The sequence below is a fragment of the Malus sylvestris genome, chromosome 9, assembly GCF_916048215.2.
Source record: "Malus sylvestris chromosome 9, drMalSylv7.2, whole genome shotgun sequence".
NCBI classification, from domain to species: Eukaryota; Viridiplantae; Streptophyta; class Magnoliopsida; order Rosales; family Rosaceae; genus Malus; species Malus sylvestris.
In genome coordinates this window covers 24,986,123-25,002,188 of record NC_062268.1, presented here as the reverse complement: position 1 = coordinate 25,002,188, position 16,066 = coordinate 24,986,123, and the positions used below count along the sequence as shown (strand labels likewise).

The 16,066-nt window shown below is 37.5% G+C and overlaps 2 protein-coding genes across 3 annotated transcripts; one reads left to right on the top strand and one right to left on the bottom strand.

Moving 5' to 3' along the window:
* The first annotated feature begins 4,172 nt into the window (after positions 1-4,172).
* On the top strand, positions 4,173-6,840 carry LOC126633709 (uncharacterized). The gene is made up of 2 exons (XM_050304285.1): positions 4,173-4,610; positions 6,788-6,840. Exons 1-2 carry the CDS (start codon positions 4,187-4,189, stop codon positions 6,811-6,813), a joined length of 450 nt encoding a protein of 149 aa, XP_050160242.1. The 5' UTR covers positions 4,173-4,186; the 3' UTR covers positions 6,814-6,840.
* Positions 6,841-10,294: 3,454 nt separating this feature from the next.
* Positions 10,295-15,974, bottom strand: LOC126633708 (uncharacterized). 2 transcript variants are annotated; one of them, XM_050304284.1, is made up of 2 exons: positions 13,823-15,973; positions 10,295-11,397 (listed from the first exon to the last, which is right to left on the bottom strand). In XM_050304284.1, exons 1-2 carry the CDS (start codon positions 15,132-15,134, stop codon positions 11,372-11,374), a joined length of 1,338 nt encoding a protein of 445 aa, XP_050160241.1. In that variant the 5' UTR covers positions 15,135-15,973; the 3' UTR covers positions 10,295-11,371. The 2 variants fall into 2 exon arrangements, with proteins under 2 accessions (XP_050160241.1, XP_050160240.1); XM_050304283.1 differs by lacking the exon at positions 10,295-11,397 and adding an exon at positions 11,439-13,366 and having other exon boundaries at positions 13,823-15,974.
* Positions 15,975-16,066: the final 92 nt, after the last annotated feature.

The window sequence follows — 16,066 nt, the reverse complement described above, 5'->3', positions numbered from 1 at the left end:
TATTGTATGAAAAACATTGATATGAGTTGTACCTAGAACGGTACAAGACGATATCAGTGCAAGCCCAGGATCAGAACCATGGCAACTGTCAAGTGAGTCCTTAAGTATTTAAGAAATACTAAAGGATAAATTCCTCAAAGATCGAGGAAGAATTAGAGTAACGTAATGGAAGCGTAAATGTATTAGATTATGAATCTAATCCATCATTGGATGTTTCTTCATTATGAATGAAGAGATAAACGAATATCTTTTTATTATGAATAAAGAGATATTTGGATGGAAACATTAAAGTAATGACTTTAGTGTGTTCCGTTATGAATGCAAGATATATTGCCATATAGAAGTTTACAACAATGTTGTTTGGATGGGAAAGTTCATTTATGAACTCTCTATTCGGTTCCAACCAGAAAGTGTATGACACTAATGGGGCGATAGCTCAAGCCTGGGAATCAAGGTCTCATCAAGATCCGAACTCAAATGAGAGACTGAACCACATGATTGAGAATCATGTATAATGGTGACGTCGTTATTCTCAAGGTTGCTTCTATGGATAACACATATAGATATCCACTGCCTAAGCCTACTATTCAGCCATTTATGAAATGACTACAGAAGAGGTATCATCAAGATGACCAAGCTGATTGGCTCTAGTGCAAGTGGGAGATTGTTGGAAATGTGCCCTAAAGCCAATCATGTGATGATACTTTACGGACATTTCACATGTTAAACTAATCCAGTTTAACATATAAAGGGCATAAATTATTGTTTGAGCCGTCTCATATAAATGTTATATGCTTAAAACGATAAAGTCCAAGGAATTTGTGATTGGGAGAATGTAATCTAATGAAGTTAGATTCTTGAGACCATTCTTTCGTAGACACATCCTAAACGTTCCTGATCATAGGATTGCCAATTGGGCATTGACAGTCCGTCAAGATCGGTACGTACTATGTCTTCTCTCAGGGAGAGTGATTAGTCTCTAGTCATTGGTGTGTGTGACATCAAGACAAGTACGGTAGGTGCTCAATAGAGAATGAGTTCACTGAACGCGATCAACGAAGAGTTCTCATATTCCATGTCACATGAGAACTCATGGTTGGGATAATGCAAAGTAGTCCTTTGACCTGAGGCATCATAGTTGTCTTGTGGTTAAGACCTTGATCTTTGATTATGTCAAAGTCATCCCACCAGGAGGGTGTCCACGGCATCGTTGGGGTCAAGCCGCTTAGCTATGGAGACAAGTGAATGCGCAACAAGGGATCTCTAACCTTCAAACCGTTTGAAGGAGAATACTCTCTGATATGATTTGAATCTCTGGCCAGAGTATGAATGAGATTTGGGAATGCGTTCCTAATCACATTCAAGGTAATCATATAAGCACAAGACACACATTGGATAGTAGAAATGAGAAAATAAACTATCAAACCAAACAATGTGGTCAAGAGTATTAGATTAGAGAAGGACCGTATTGCATTTGTAATCTCGAACTGAATAGGTTCTCTAAACCTCTTCTGATTAGCTTGGGTAACCATGACATGCTGCTAGGCGTCAACCATGGTTTGTGGAAGCCCTAGACGTGTATAATCACTAAAGGGAGAATTGAAAATAGTTTCAATTCACAATCGATGTAAAATGGTTTTAATCGCCCACTACCTCGCTAAAAGGAACCTAATGGATCGCACACCGTGAAAGGTGGAGATTGGAGATTAAACGGAAATGAGTAAGAATGATTAAATGGTTTAATCATTTATTTATGGCAAGGATTAATTAATATGTTAATTAATCAAACGAATAAGTTCGTTAAAGACTTCGGGATAGTTTTGGACCTTAAGGCCCAATGGGCTTCGAACGTCAAGCCCATTAACTTAAGTTGTATGACAATTTAATGAATAAAGATTCATTAAAGCCCAAAAGCCCAAAAATCCCCTAAATGGCCAGCCATGATGAAATGAATTAGGGTTTTGGTTGTTTAGGTCACTTAAAGAAGTGACTATATAAATGATTTTATAGCCAAATATTCATTAAGTGATAAATGGGTTTATTTTTGGGGAAAATAGGTGAGAATTGTCTCTCCATTTTCTCTCTAAAGAGGCCAACACCTTGGAGGGTACATCTAGCAATCCTACTACTCCAAGGTCACTCATTTCTTCTACAATCGAACCTTGGTGTCGAGAATTAGAGGTTCTCAATTTTGGGAACTTGGAGAACCTATTCTTCCATCCAAATCCATGGATCTAAGAAGCAAGGAATGAAGGCCCTTATCTCTTTGGGTGATTAGCCTTTGCTTATGCAAAGAGGAATCTACAAAGGTATTAATTTCAACTCACTTTGTTTTTGAGTTGATTATTGGTTCACCAATCTACTAGGCTTTGAATTTCATGGTCATGTTTTGTTTTTGAGTACATACAAGCATGATTCCGCCTTTTAATTGTTAATTGCATGCTATATGATGTTGCTCAAATGAACATGTTTTACAAAATAATTCCTTCAAGTGCCTCGTCAATGCTTATGTTTTTCATAGAACTTAATGATTCTTGCTTGTATCTCTATTATGCAATTCATGTAGGGAACTTGTAGGGAATGTTTTGGATTGTCGTATGCAATCATCCTACCCAATAACTTGTGGAAAAACTGAGGGTTAATTAGTGCAATTCACGGTTAATTTGGGGCGTTGAGATTTACAATTTATTGAAAGAACAACTGAAAATCAATTTAGGTTGCATATGTGTCATGTGTGGAGAAGAACCCTCTAGCTAGTCCGTCACCTATCCTTTCACCTTAATTTCATGCTTTTGTCAATTCTGTAATTTATTTAAGTTTAATTTACTTCTCGTCAAAACCAAACCCCCCCCACCATTATTAAATTATATTATTTAGTTAGTTTTCATTGTTGTTAGTCTTTTAATTCAATTTCCGTCCATTTCAATTCCTAGTGTCTAATTTGATTGTTTTCATTATTTTGAGTCATTCTAAGTGTGTTTCGAGTTATTAGAGTTTTTAGCCTAGTTTTGTGTCCTTGAGTCTTGTTTAATATTTTTAAATTAATTTAGAATAGATTAGCAATCCCTCCTAATCCCCGGCCTAGAACGATACCCTACTTACATCTATACTACAATTGTCAAAAAGAGGGTTAAATTTGTGTGTTAACTTATTTTACGCATCAAATTTTGGCGCCGTTGCCGGGGATTAGCAACTTTGCTAATCCCTTTATTTTTGTTTTTGTTTATGTTTATATTGGTGTTTGTGTATTTTACTTTTGATATTTGATTTATTTTTCTTTCTTTGATTTTAGGTACAAATGGAGCAAGACATGGCACTTGCGACCATTCAAGCTCAATTGGCACAGCTCACTGCTCAATTGACTCATAATGCCGAACGGACCACAATGCCAAGTGTCCCTACATTTGATGTGCCCTATGGGCAAAGATATCAAAGTCCTCAATTTTCTGCAAATGAAGATGTTTGGGGATATCAAGGCCATAACCAATCAAGGGGCAACATGTTTTCCAAAGCTTGCAATTCAGATTGGAGAGGTAATTCAGATTATATGTGGGATGAACCTCAACAATTTCAACAAGGTGGATATTGCCAGCAAGACGAGTTCTATTCAAGACCTATACAGCCACCACATCATCCCCCACAACAATTCCAATCAAATCAAAGTATGCCCGTGAATTATAATGAAATTCTTGAAGGACTAATTTCTTTGACGCAGGGTTCACAAAAAGAAGAACAATTGCCGCCATCAGAAGAGTTCTATCAGTGGCCATATGAACCGTCACAGCCACTACAACAATCAACCCAATTCAATTCAGGTACGTCCTTGGATAATGATACACTTAATAAGTTACTCACCTCTTTGAATCAGGGAGTAGAAAATCAAAACCAGGAGATGCAAGACCGAGTGAAAAGAGTGGACGAATTGGATATGCAAGTTGGGCAGATTGTGGAATTCATGGCACAGATTCGAGATCAAAGTGAACTTTCCAACTCAAACATTGCAAATTCAAAGGCAGAAGTTGAAATCGATGAAGCCATCACTTTGGAAGGTGACATGAAGGATGAAGTTGTCCCAGAACCATCTAAACACAGCCCGAACATGGATGAATTGCTACTGCAAGCAGAAGAGGAGGAGGACGACCTGGGCAATTTAGAAGAATTCTTGCTGCAAGCTCCTCAAATCCCTATGTCATCCAACTCAGGTGAGGAAGTTCTAAATTCACTTCATTATAACATTATTCCACCGAATGTCCTTTGTCCTTGCAGGTTTTTGATTCCAAATATCAAAGAAAGTGAAAAAGACATTGTGGAAGCTCTTCCAAAGGTGCAAAGTGATATCCCAATTCTTGGTGCACCAAAACAAGTTCCCGATGGTATTGAAACGTTCAAAGAACCTTGCCCACCAAGAAAAGGGATTCAAGAAAATGAAGTGGTTGAAGTATATCAAGAATACATCCAAGAGACTGTGCATGAGACAATCAAGCCCAAAGCAGTTGAGTTTGATGACACGGGACAAGCCACAACCATCATAGTAAACCTGGCCAAGTTCAAAATCCCGGAAATGTTCAAAGATGTGGTGTTTGTCATTGAGTTTGTGTCGGAAAAAGAAAGTAAGCCATCTTCTCCAATTTTAATTTTAATTTATACTAACATGTTTCTGATTTTGATGATTCAGGCACCCACTCTTGAATTTAAACCATTGCCGAATCATTTCAAGTATCACCTCCCATTAAAAGATAAATTCCATGCTTTGGAGCCGAGGGGAGTTTAAAGGAAAGATTCGTCCGACTGCGGACGTTAAAGCAAGCGCTTCTTGGGAGGCAACCCAAGCATTCAACTTACACCCTTATCTTTACTGCGTTCATTTTGTTTTGTTTAGTTAGTTGTGTTATTTGGTTGATTTCTGTGAGTTTGTGTTATTTAGTTTAAGTGTGGGGGAAGGTTAAACAAAGTCTTTTTACATTAATTTACATATTAAAAAAAAAAAAAAAAAAAAAAAAAAAAAAAAAAACAAAAAAGTAAAAATATTTTACAATGATGTGTAAACTAATAGCATTCATTGGTCAGGTGGTGCTTCAGTAGTCGGCGGAGCTTCAGCAGTCGGCGGGGCCACGGAAGGAGAAGGTATCGGAGGTTGATCAGTTGGAGCTTCACTACGCGGTGCCGCCCCAGAAGACGAAAACAGATGCGGTTGGAACAAACCCACAAACCTCCGGTGATCAAGTAAAATCTGACCATCATTTTCCTGCAGCTGATCAATTTTCCTCTTCATGTTTGTGGCATAATTGTGTGCAAGCTTGTGCAATTGTTTATTTTCATGCTTGAGTCCTCTAATCTCCTCTTTGAGACTCTGTATTTTAGCCACCAACGATTCAACGTGACGGGTTCGAGCAAATAGGCGTTGGGCCATGTTGGACACAGAACCCGCACACTGCACGCTAAGAGCCAGAGACTCCTTAACCGCCAATTCATCAGACCGTCTAGCGAGCAGTCTGTTATTTCTGAGGGTGACAAGGTTCCGGGCCACCACCGCAGCGGTCATGTCATTTTTCATCACCGAATCCCCAACGGTAAGAGGACCAGTAGGGGATATGAAAGATGGGTGCCATATGTTGTCTGGTGAAGGCGGAGCTGCCTCTTCACCAATGTTCAAGTCAAAACGACGCTCGGAAGGGCCAGACATTTTTCAGAATGGTAAAGAAAAAAGAGATCAGACAGATTAAGATTTTGGAAGTGCAAGAAGGGAGTGTTTACAGGAGGGAGCTCAAGTGTGTTGTGGAACAAAATTAACGCCTCTATAAAAAGAAGAAATCAGAGAGGCGCTCCTCAGAAATCGAAGAAGCATCCTCTCGCAAATCGAAGAGTCGGGGCTCCTTTCTCAAAAGTCGGATTCTTTTCTCAAAAGAGGCCTTTCATTTCTTAAAAGTTGGGCTTACTCAGAAACCACGAGCCGAACCCCGGATTTCAAAAGATCAATTTGTCCAGACGTGTCGTCACTCGTCACATGCAACTGGCAGCTTTGCGGAAATTACGGGCAGCTTTGTCAGAAAGCGCGTAATTTGTACTATTCATCCATCCACCGGTTGCCGACACGAGTAATGAAACAATGCCTTCCCAGCCATTAAGAAAATTCTATAAATGTTGAACTTCAAAGTGAAGCAGTCTCACCCAACTTTCAGCCTCACTTAACCCTTCATCCTCTCTGAAATAGCTTTCCAACAAACCCTCTCGAGTCACTCTGTATTTTTCATCCCCTGGGATACCCCTGCAAACAACCCATCCAGAGCACAAGTATTTCATATCATAAAGGTTGAGAGCACGAGTATCTCATATCATGCTTTCTCCCTGTCCTTTCTCCAGCCAGCTCTTGCTCTCGAGTACTCATCATCTTATGCTTTCGCTTTGTCTCTCACTTATAAGGGAAGTGAAGATGATACCTCGAAGCATGTGGAGACAACGTGCTGATTCATCCTCAACTAAGGACAAGGAGAAAGAGAGCAAGAGGTGGGCACTTGGAAAGATTGAAGAAAGAAACAGACCAACACCTTTACCTCGTGCCTGCCCGCCGTGCAGAAGAAACAAGCAGAGAAGAATGCAGACTGCACTCTGATATTCCCCGCTCAGAATTCCAAACCAGTTCAAGATCAAAGCTGTAGAAAGTCAACAAGCACGACCAATGATCACTTATTAGTTCTATTTATTGTCTTTTATCGTCATTTTCAATTTTTCGTTTGCATTTTCTACATTTTCTTCCGTTACTTAACTGAATTATTTCTTTTCTTTGCAGGAACTTTTGGTTATTTCCACCCTTGAAGTTGATTGCAGAATTTTAGCTTGGGGGGTCATCGCTTGGTTTTACTACAAACTAGGGAAGTTTTCAGTCCAATTGCTTTATTTTGTTTCCTATTATTTATTTATTTTATTTTTATTTGCATTATAGTGTTTTCTGACATTGGGGACAATGTCCAGTTTAAGTTTGGGGGTAAAGAGTATAAAAATGACCAAATTGAAATTTTTTGTGTACCTTCAACTACGAACGAGTTTCATGTGTTTCCATGTTGTTGCTTTTTGTTTTCTTAATTAGTTTTGTTTTCTTTTTAAAAAAAAAAAAATTTAAAAAATCGGAAAATTTAAAAATCCAAAAATATTGTCTTGTTTCCCTTATTGTTTTGAATTAGATTTTTGTTAGTTTCCCAACCCAATGATATAATTGGATCAAATTTGAACCATGATCATCAAGAACTTAGTTAACATGTGTTTTGTGAAATTCCTAATTCTCTTGTTAGTTTTGTACATGTTTGACCATCTTTGAAAAACCAAATGCACATAGCCTTGTTAATGTGAAACTAAAGTATGACTTAAAGCTTCATATGTGAATTTAGTGACCATATACATCCTATGTGAGTTTTTGAGCCTATTGAAAGTGTGTGCATTTTTCATACACTCCTATTTTTTTTCATGTGTGATGAACTTATGTGAGATACATCTCTAGAACTTGCGTAACGATCTTTCGAAATGTTTGTCATTGATTGCATGAATTTGGAAATGATAGAAGCATTAGGTTTACCACTATGGCCCAAATAACCATGTTTCCCAAAGAAAAATGATATCATTAGATTGCCAATTTGAGCCGTGTATGTTGAGCCTTTTATTTCTTATCACCAGATATGTCTACCCTTATTCCTGAAACATTTTTTCCTTACCCTTTCCAAGCGAGCAATGCGAGATTGTCTTATGAGAAACGTTTGTGAAGTACTTTGAAGGTGTTTGGCAAAAGAATAAGTGTGGGGGTATTTCATGTTTGTATTTAAAAAAAAAAAAAGAGAAAAGAGAAGAAAAGAAAAAGAAAAAGAAAGATTGTATACAAATGAAATAAAAAGTTTTTAAAGTTTCAGTTTAAGGGTGTGGTTGGAGGTGCTAGAAGAATTGCTGGAGAGCTTGAGTTCTTATAAATCTAAAGAAAAGAATTGCTTGCAATGTAGCTTGGAACTTGTGTTTTCCTATTCTATCGTTTCAATAACCCTATCCCTAAACCTCATTACATCCAATAAAAGTCCTCTTGATTTAAGTTTTGCAATTATGACTGTGGAGAAGTGATCTTTATGCAAGCTTATGGTAGAACTTTCACATTTGATTCTTTGAGCGAAACACATTAAAACTAAGCACATGTGTGATTGAGTGTATATCCCGTGAGAAGGTTGCTAGTTTGCATATGGTGATTTTAAAAATAAAAAAAAAAGCAACATTTTTGAAATTGCATTAGCATGGCTATCTCACACACTACACTTCAAGGATGATTCAAAGATTACTGCTAATATTTGAATAAGGAAGATGAACTTGGATTAGTTTGTTTGGTGCTAGCTATGGTTCTTGATGATTTGTTTTCTTGAATGAAATTCTATGAGGGTCACATAGAGGGAAGCTAATATTTTTCATGTTATTACTTTTTCATGTTTTCTTTGTTTTGCTAGAGGACTAGCAAAAATGTAAGTTTGGGGGTATTTGATCACTCATATATTTCATGCATTTATACCATTCATTTCTAAAGTCTTTGGATGTTTTTGTGTTAAAATTGTGGCATTTTACCTTACCTTGTGTTAATGTACAATTAATTTTGTGTTAGCATTTTTTTTCATAGAAAATGAGCTGAAAAGAAAATAAAAGAAACGGCATAAAGAAGTACAGAGAGGATGGCACAAGGGACAGAAAGAATAAAAGAAATGAAAGAAGACTAATGAGAAATGGAGTGCACCGACGCAGCTAATGGAGGAATAAAGAAACAGACTGTGGGGAAAAGAGTAAAGAAAAGAATAGGTGCAGTAGGCAGAAGTGGAAAAGAAAGCAGAAATAAAATAAGAAAAGCAGAAAACACGGGCAGACAAAATGGAGTGGAAGGAAAAGAAAAGAAAACAAAAAAATATATGAAAATGATGAGGAAAGACAGAAGAAAAGCACAGCAATACAATAAAGGAGGAGTGCAGTGCGAAGGGGGGAAGGCAGAAAATAAAGAGAGCAGGGAAGAAACTGACAGGGAAGGCAGAGTGCAGTGAAGGCAGAGAGCAGTGAGGGCAGAGAGCAGTCAGACGTGAGAAGAAAATAGAAAGAACGGAGAAAAGGCACGGACAGACAGAAGCAGCAAGCTGCCTTCTCTCTCGGTTAAATCTTTCCAAACTTATATTTTATTTCTGTTTTAATAATGTGTAACTAAATTTATTTTGGCTAGAGGTTAATTCAAAGCCATGAATATATTTGTAATATGAATTGATTACCTTCAGTTGGGATTTCTGAGTTGTGATTTAAATTGCTTAACTGCTTGATTGGTAGCTTATTTTTGTATGTCGATTAAGAATGCATACTTAATTTACATGCATGAATTTGACGCTAGAATATAAGGGAGTTTCACCTAATCGTTATGAACTTATATTCACAAGTAGTGAAGGTTGCTAGTCACAATCACGTTAAGTAAATTCTTGGCATAAGTTTCATGCAAATCATAGTAACGAGTGCCTCGTCAATGCTTATGTTTTTCATAGAACTTAATGATTCTTGCTTGTATCTCTATTATGCAATTCATGTAGGGAACTTGTAGGGAATGTTTTGGGTTGTCGTATGCAATCATCCAACCCAATAACTTGTGGAAAAACTGAGGGTTAATTAGTGCAATTCACGGTTAATTTGGGGCGTTGAGATTTACAATTTATTGAAAGAACAACTGAAAATCAATTTAGGTTGCATATGTGTCATGTGTGGAGAAGAACCCTCTAGCTAGTCCGTCACCTATCCTTTCACCTTAATTTCATGCTTTTGTCAATTCTGTAATTTATTTAAGTTTAATTTACTTCTCGTCAAAACCAAACCCCCCCATTATTAAATTATATTATTTAGTTAGTTTTCATTGTTGTTAGTCTTTTAATTCAATTTCCGTCCATTTCAATTCCTAGTGTCTAATTTGATTGTTTTCATTATTTTGAGTCATTCTAAGTGTGTTTCGAGTTATTAGAGTTTTTAGCCTAGTTTTGTGTCCTTGAGTCTTGTTTAATATTTTTAAATTAATTTAGAATAGATTAGCAATCCCTCCTAATCCCCGGCCTAGAACGATACCCTACTTACATCTATACTACAATTGTCAAAAAGAGGGTTAAATTGGTGTGTTAACTTATTTTACGCATCACATTGCAAGCAATTCTTTTGTTTAGATTTATAAGAACTCAATCTTTCCAGCGATTCTTCTAGCACCTCCAACCACACCCTTAACTGAAACTTGAAAAACTTTTTATTTTCTTTGTATACAATCTTTCTTTTTCTTTTCTTTTTTCTTCTCTTTTCTTTTTTCTTTTTTTTTTTTTTTTTTTTTTTTTTTTTTTTTTTTTTGTTAAATACAAACATGAAATACCCTCACACTTATTCTTTTGCCAAACACCTTCAAAGTACTTCACAAACATTTCTTATAAGACAATCTCACATTGCTCACTAGCTTGCTTGGAAAGGGTAAGGAAAAATGTTTCAGGTATAAGGGTAGACATATCTGGTGATAAGAAATAAAAGGCTCAACATACACGGCTCAAATTGGCAATCTAATGATATCATTTTTATTTGGGAAACATGGTTATTTGGGCCATAGTGGTAAACCTAATGCCTCTATCATTTCCAAGTTCATGCAATCAATGACAAACATTTCGAAAGATCGTTACGCAAGTTCTAGAGATGTATCTCACATAAGTTCATCACACATGAAAGAATAGGAGTGTATGAAAAATGCACACACTTTCAATCGGCTCAAAAACTCACATAGGATGTATATGGTCACTAAATTCACATATGAAGCTTTAAGTCATACTTTAGTTTCACATTAACAAGGCTATGTGCATTTGGTTTTTCAAAGATGGTCAAACATGTACAAAACTAACAAGAGAATTAGGAATTTCACAAAACACATGTTAACTAAGTTCTTGATTATCATGGTTCAAATTTGATCCAATTATATCATTGGGTCGGGAAACTAACAAAAATCTAATTCAAAACAATAAGGGAAACAAGACAATATTTTTGGATTTTTAAATTTTCTGATTTTTTAAATTTTTTTTTTTAAAAGAAAACAAAACTAATTAAGAAAACAAAAAGCAACAACATGGAAACAAATGAAACTCGTTCGTAGTTGAAGGTACAAAAAAATTTCAATTTGGTCATTTTTATACTCTTTACCCCCAAACTTAAACTGGACATTGTCCCCAATGTCAGAAAACACTATAATGCAAATAAAAATAAAATAAATAAATAATAAGAAACAAAATAAAGCAATTGGACTGAAAACTTCCCTAGTTTGCAGTAAAACCAAGCGATGACCCCCCAAGCTAAAATTCTGCAATCAACTTCAAGGGTGGAAATAACCAAAAGTTCCTGCAAAGAAAAGAAATAATTCAGTTAAGTAACGCAAGAAAATGTAAAAAAAAAAATAAAAAAAATAAAAATAAAAATAAAAAAAAAAAAATTGCAAACGAAAAATTGAAAATCACGATAAAAGACAATGAATAGAACTAATAAGTGATCATTGGTCGTGCTTGTTGACTTTCCACAGCTTTCCTCTTGAACGGGGTGACACTTAGCTTTTTACTTGCAAGTGATGATTTGATGATTTTGTACGGCGAGGCTTTGCTCTTTAGCGAAGGTGCCCTCCAAATGTTGTTGAAGCTTCTCGAGTTCTTGGATTTAACTCGCACTCCTTTTACTGAGTTCTTCTCTGCTTGATTCTTCTATATGGCAGGCAGGCACAAGGTAGCTGTGTTGGTCTGATTCTTTCTTCAATCTTTCCAAGTGCCCACCTCTTGCTTTCTTTCTCCTTGTCCCTAGCTGAAGATGAATTGGCAAATTGTCTCCACATGCTTCGAGGTATCATTTTCACTTCCCTTACTTGTCCCCCAAGTAGATGTGGTAGACAAAACGGAAGCATAAGATGATGAAGATGAGTACTCGAGAGCAAGGCTAGGTAAGCAATCAGGAAGGGGTTCCAGGCAGTTGGCTCCAGATCGGAAGATTTATACCAAGTGCTGGCTGATTGCTTGCTTTCTCCTTGTCGTAAAACAAAGACAAGGAGAAGGACAGGGAGAAAGCATGATATGAGATACTCTTGCTTTCAACCTTCATGATATGAAATACTTTTGCTTTGGATGGGTTGTTTGCAGAGGTACCCCAAGGAATAAGGAACACTGAGTGACTCGAGAGGGTGTGTTGGAAATACATTCTCGGAGATGAAGAAGTGCTGAGAGGGTGTGCCTTTGCTGTGGAAGGCGAAGGTAGATACTTATAGGACTTTTCTTCACAACCGGAACTATTCCCTCACTCATTGTCGGCAGCCGGTGGATGGATGAATAGTACAAATTACGCGCTTTCTGACAAAGCTGCCCGTAATTTTCGCAAAGCTGCCAGTTGCATATGACAAGTGACGACACGTCTGGACAAATTGATCTTTTGAAATCCGGGGTTCGGCTCGTGGTTTCTGAGCAAGCCCAACTTTTAAGAAATGAAACGCCTCTTTTGAGAAAAGAATCCGACTTTTGAGAAAGGAGCCCCGACTCTTCGATTTGCGAGAAGACGCCTCTTCGATTTCTGAGGAGCGCCTCTTTGATTTCTTCTTTTTATAGAGGCGTTAATTTTGTTCCACAACACACTTGAGCTCCCTCCTGTAAACACTCCCTTCTTGCACTTCCAAAATCTTAATATGTCCGATCTCTTCTTTCTTTACCATTCTGAAAAATGTCTGGCCCTTCCGATCGTCGTTTTGACTTGAACATTGGTGAAGAGGCAGCTTCGCCTTCACCAGACAACATATGGCACCCATCTTTCATATCCCCTACTGGTCCCCTTACCGTTGGGGCTTCGGTGATGAAGAATGATATGACAGCTGCGGTGGTGGCCCGGAACCTTGTCACTCCTAAAGATAACAGACTGCTTTCAAGACGGTCTGATGAATTGGCTGTCAAGGAGTCTCTGGCTCTCAGTGTGTAGTGTGCAGGTTCCGTGTCCAACATGGCCTAACGCCTCTTTGCCCGAACCCGTCAAGTTGAATCGTTGGCGGCTGAAGTGATGAGTCTCAAGCAAGAGATTAGAGGGCTCAAGCATGAGAATAAAGAGTTGCACAAGCTCGCACACAGCTATGCCACCAACATGAAGAGGAAAATTGACCAGATGCAGGAAACTGATGGTCAGATTTTACTTGATCATCGGAGGTTTGTGGGTTTGTTCCAACAGCATCTACCTTCGTCTTCTGGGGCTGCGCCGACTGCTGAAGCTCCAAAGAATCAACCTCTGTTGCCTCCTCCTTCTGTGGCCCCGCCGACTGCTGAAGCTCCGCCGACTACTGAAGCACCACCTGACCAATGAATGCTATTAGTTTACACATCATTGTAAAATATTTTTACTTTTATGTTTTTTTTTTTTTTTTTTTTTTTTTTTTTTTTTTAATATGTAAATTAATGTAAAAAGACTTTGTTTAACCTTCCCCCACACTTAAGCTAAATAACACAAACTCACAGAAATCAACCAAATAACACAACTAACTAAACAAAACAAAATGAAAGCAGTAAAGATAAGGGTGTAAGTTGAATGCTTGGGTTGCCTCCCAAGAAGCGCTTGCTTTAACGTCCGCAGTCGGACGAATCTTTCCTTTAAACTCCCCTCGGCTCCAAAGCATGGAATTTATCTTTTAATGGGAGGTGATACTTGAAATGATTCGGCAATGGTTTAAATTCAAGAGTGGGTGCCTGAATCATCAAAATCAGAAACATGTTAGTATAAATTAAAATTAAAATTGGAGAAGATGGCTTACTTTCTTTTTCCGACACAAACTCAATGACAAACACCACATCTTTGAACATTTCCGGGACTTTGAACTTGGCCAGGTTTACTATGATGGTTGTGGCTTGTCCCGTGTTATCAAACTCAACTGCTTTGGGCTTGATTGTCTCATGCACAGCCTCTTGGATGTATTCTTGATATGCTTCAACCACTTCATTTTCTTGAATCCCTTTTCTTGGTGTGCAAGGTTCTTTGAACGTTTCAATACCATCGGGAAATTGTTTTGGTGCACCAAGAATTGGGATATCACTTTGCACCTTTTGAAGAGCTTCCACAATGTCTTTTTCACTCTCTTTGATATTTGGAATAAAAAACCTGCAAGGAAAAAGGACATTTGGTGGAATAATGTTAGAATGAAGTGAATTTAGAACTTCCTCACCTGAGTTGGATGACATAGGGATTTGAGGAGCTTGCAGCAAGAATTCTTCTAAACTGCCCAGGTCGTCCTCCTCCTCTTCTGCTTGCAGCAGCAATTCATCCATGTTCGGGCTGTGTTTGGATGGTTCTGGGACAGCTTCATCCTTCATGTCACCTTCCAAAGTGATGGCTTCATCGATTTCAACTTCTGCTTTTGAATTTGCAATGTTTGAGTTGGAAAGTTCACTTTGATCTTGAATCTGTGCCAAGAATTCCACAATCTGCCCAACTTGCATATCCAATTCGTCCACTCTTTTGACTCGGTCTTGCATCTCCTGGTTTTGATTTTCTACTCCCTGATTCAAAGAGGTGAGTAACTTATTAAGTGTATCATTATCCAAGGACGTACCTGAATTGAATTGGGTTGATTGTTGTGGTGGCTGTGACGGTTCATATGGCCACTGATAGAACTCTTCTGATGGCGGCAATTGTTCTTCTTTTTGTGAACCCTGCGTCAAAGAAATTAGTCCTTTAAGAATTTCATTATAATTCACGGGCATACTTTGATTTGATTGGAATTGTTGTGGGGGATGCTGTGGTGGCTGCATAGGTCTTGAATAGAACTCGTCTTGCTGGCAATATCCACCTTGTTGAAATTGTTGAGGTTCATCCCACATATAATCTGAATTACCTCTCCAATCTGAATTGCAAGCTTTGGAAAACATGTTGCCCCTTGATTGGTTATGGCCTTGATATCCCCAAACATCTTCATTTGCAGAAAATTGAGGACTTTGATATCCTTGCCCATAGGGCACATCAAATGTAGGGACACTTGGCATTGTGGTCCGTTCGGCATTATGAGTCAATTGAGCAGTGAGCTGTGCCAATTGAGCTTGAATGGTCGCAAGTGCCATGTCTTGCTCCATTTGTACCTAAAATCAAAGAAAGAAAAATAAATCAAATATCAAAAGTAAAATACACAAACACCAATATAAACATAAACAAAAACAAAAATAAAGGGATTAGCAAAGTTGCTAATCCCCGGCAACGGCGCCAAAATTTGATGCGTAAAATAAGTTAACACACAAATTAAACCCTCTTTTTGACAATTGTAGTAAAGTATGTAAGTAGGGTATCGTTCTAGGCCGGGGATTAGGAGGGATTGCTAATCTATTCTAAATTAATTTAAAAATATTAAACAAGACTCAAGGACACAAAACTAGGCTAAAAACTCTAATAACTCGAAACACACTTAGAATGACTCAAAATAATGAAAACAATCAATTGAGACACTAGGAACTGAAATGGACGGAAATTGAATTAAAAGACTAACAACAATGAAAACTAACTAAATAATATAATTTAATAATGGGGGGGGGGTTTGGTTTTGACGAGAAGTAAATTAAACTTAAATAAATTACAGAATTGACAAAAGCATGAAATTAAGGTGAAAGGATAGGTGACGGACTAGCTAGAGGGTTCTTCTCCACACATGACACATATGCAACCTAAATTGATTTTCAGTTGTTCTTTCAATAAATTGTAAATCTCAATACTTCAGATTAACCGTGAACATCACTTTTTTTAATCTTCAAGTTTTCCTTAAGTTATTGAATTGGACGGAAAAACGCATACAACAATTCAAAACATTCCCTACAAGTTCCCTACATGAATTGCATAATAGAGATACAAGCAAGAATCATTAAGTTCTATGAAAAACATAAGCATTGACGAGGCACTCGTTACTATGATTTGCATGAAACTTATGCCAAGAGTTTACTTAACGTGATTGTGACTAGCAACCTTCACTACTTGTGAATATAAGTTTATAACGATTAGGTGAAACTCCCTTATATTC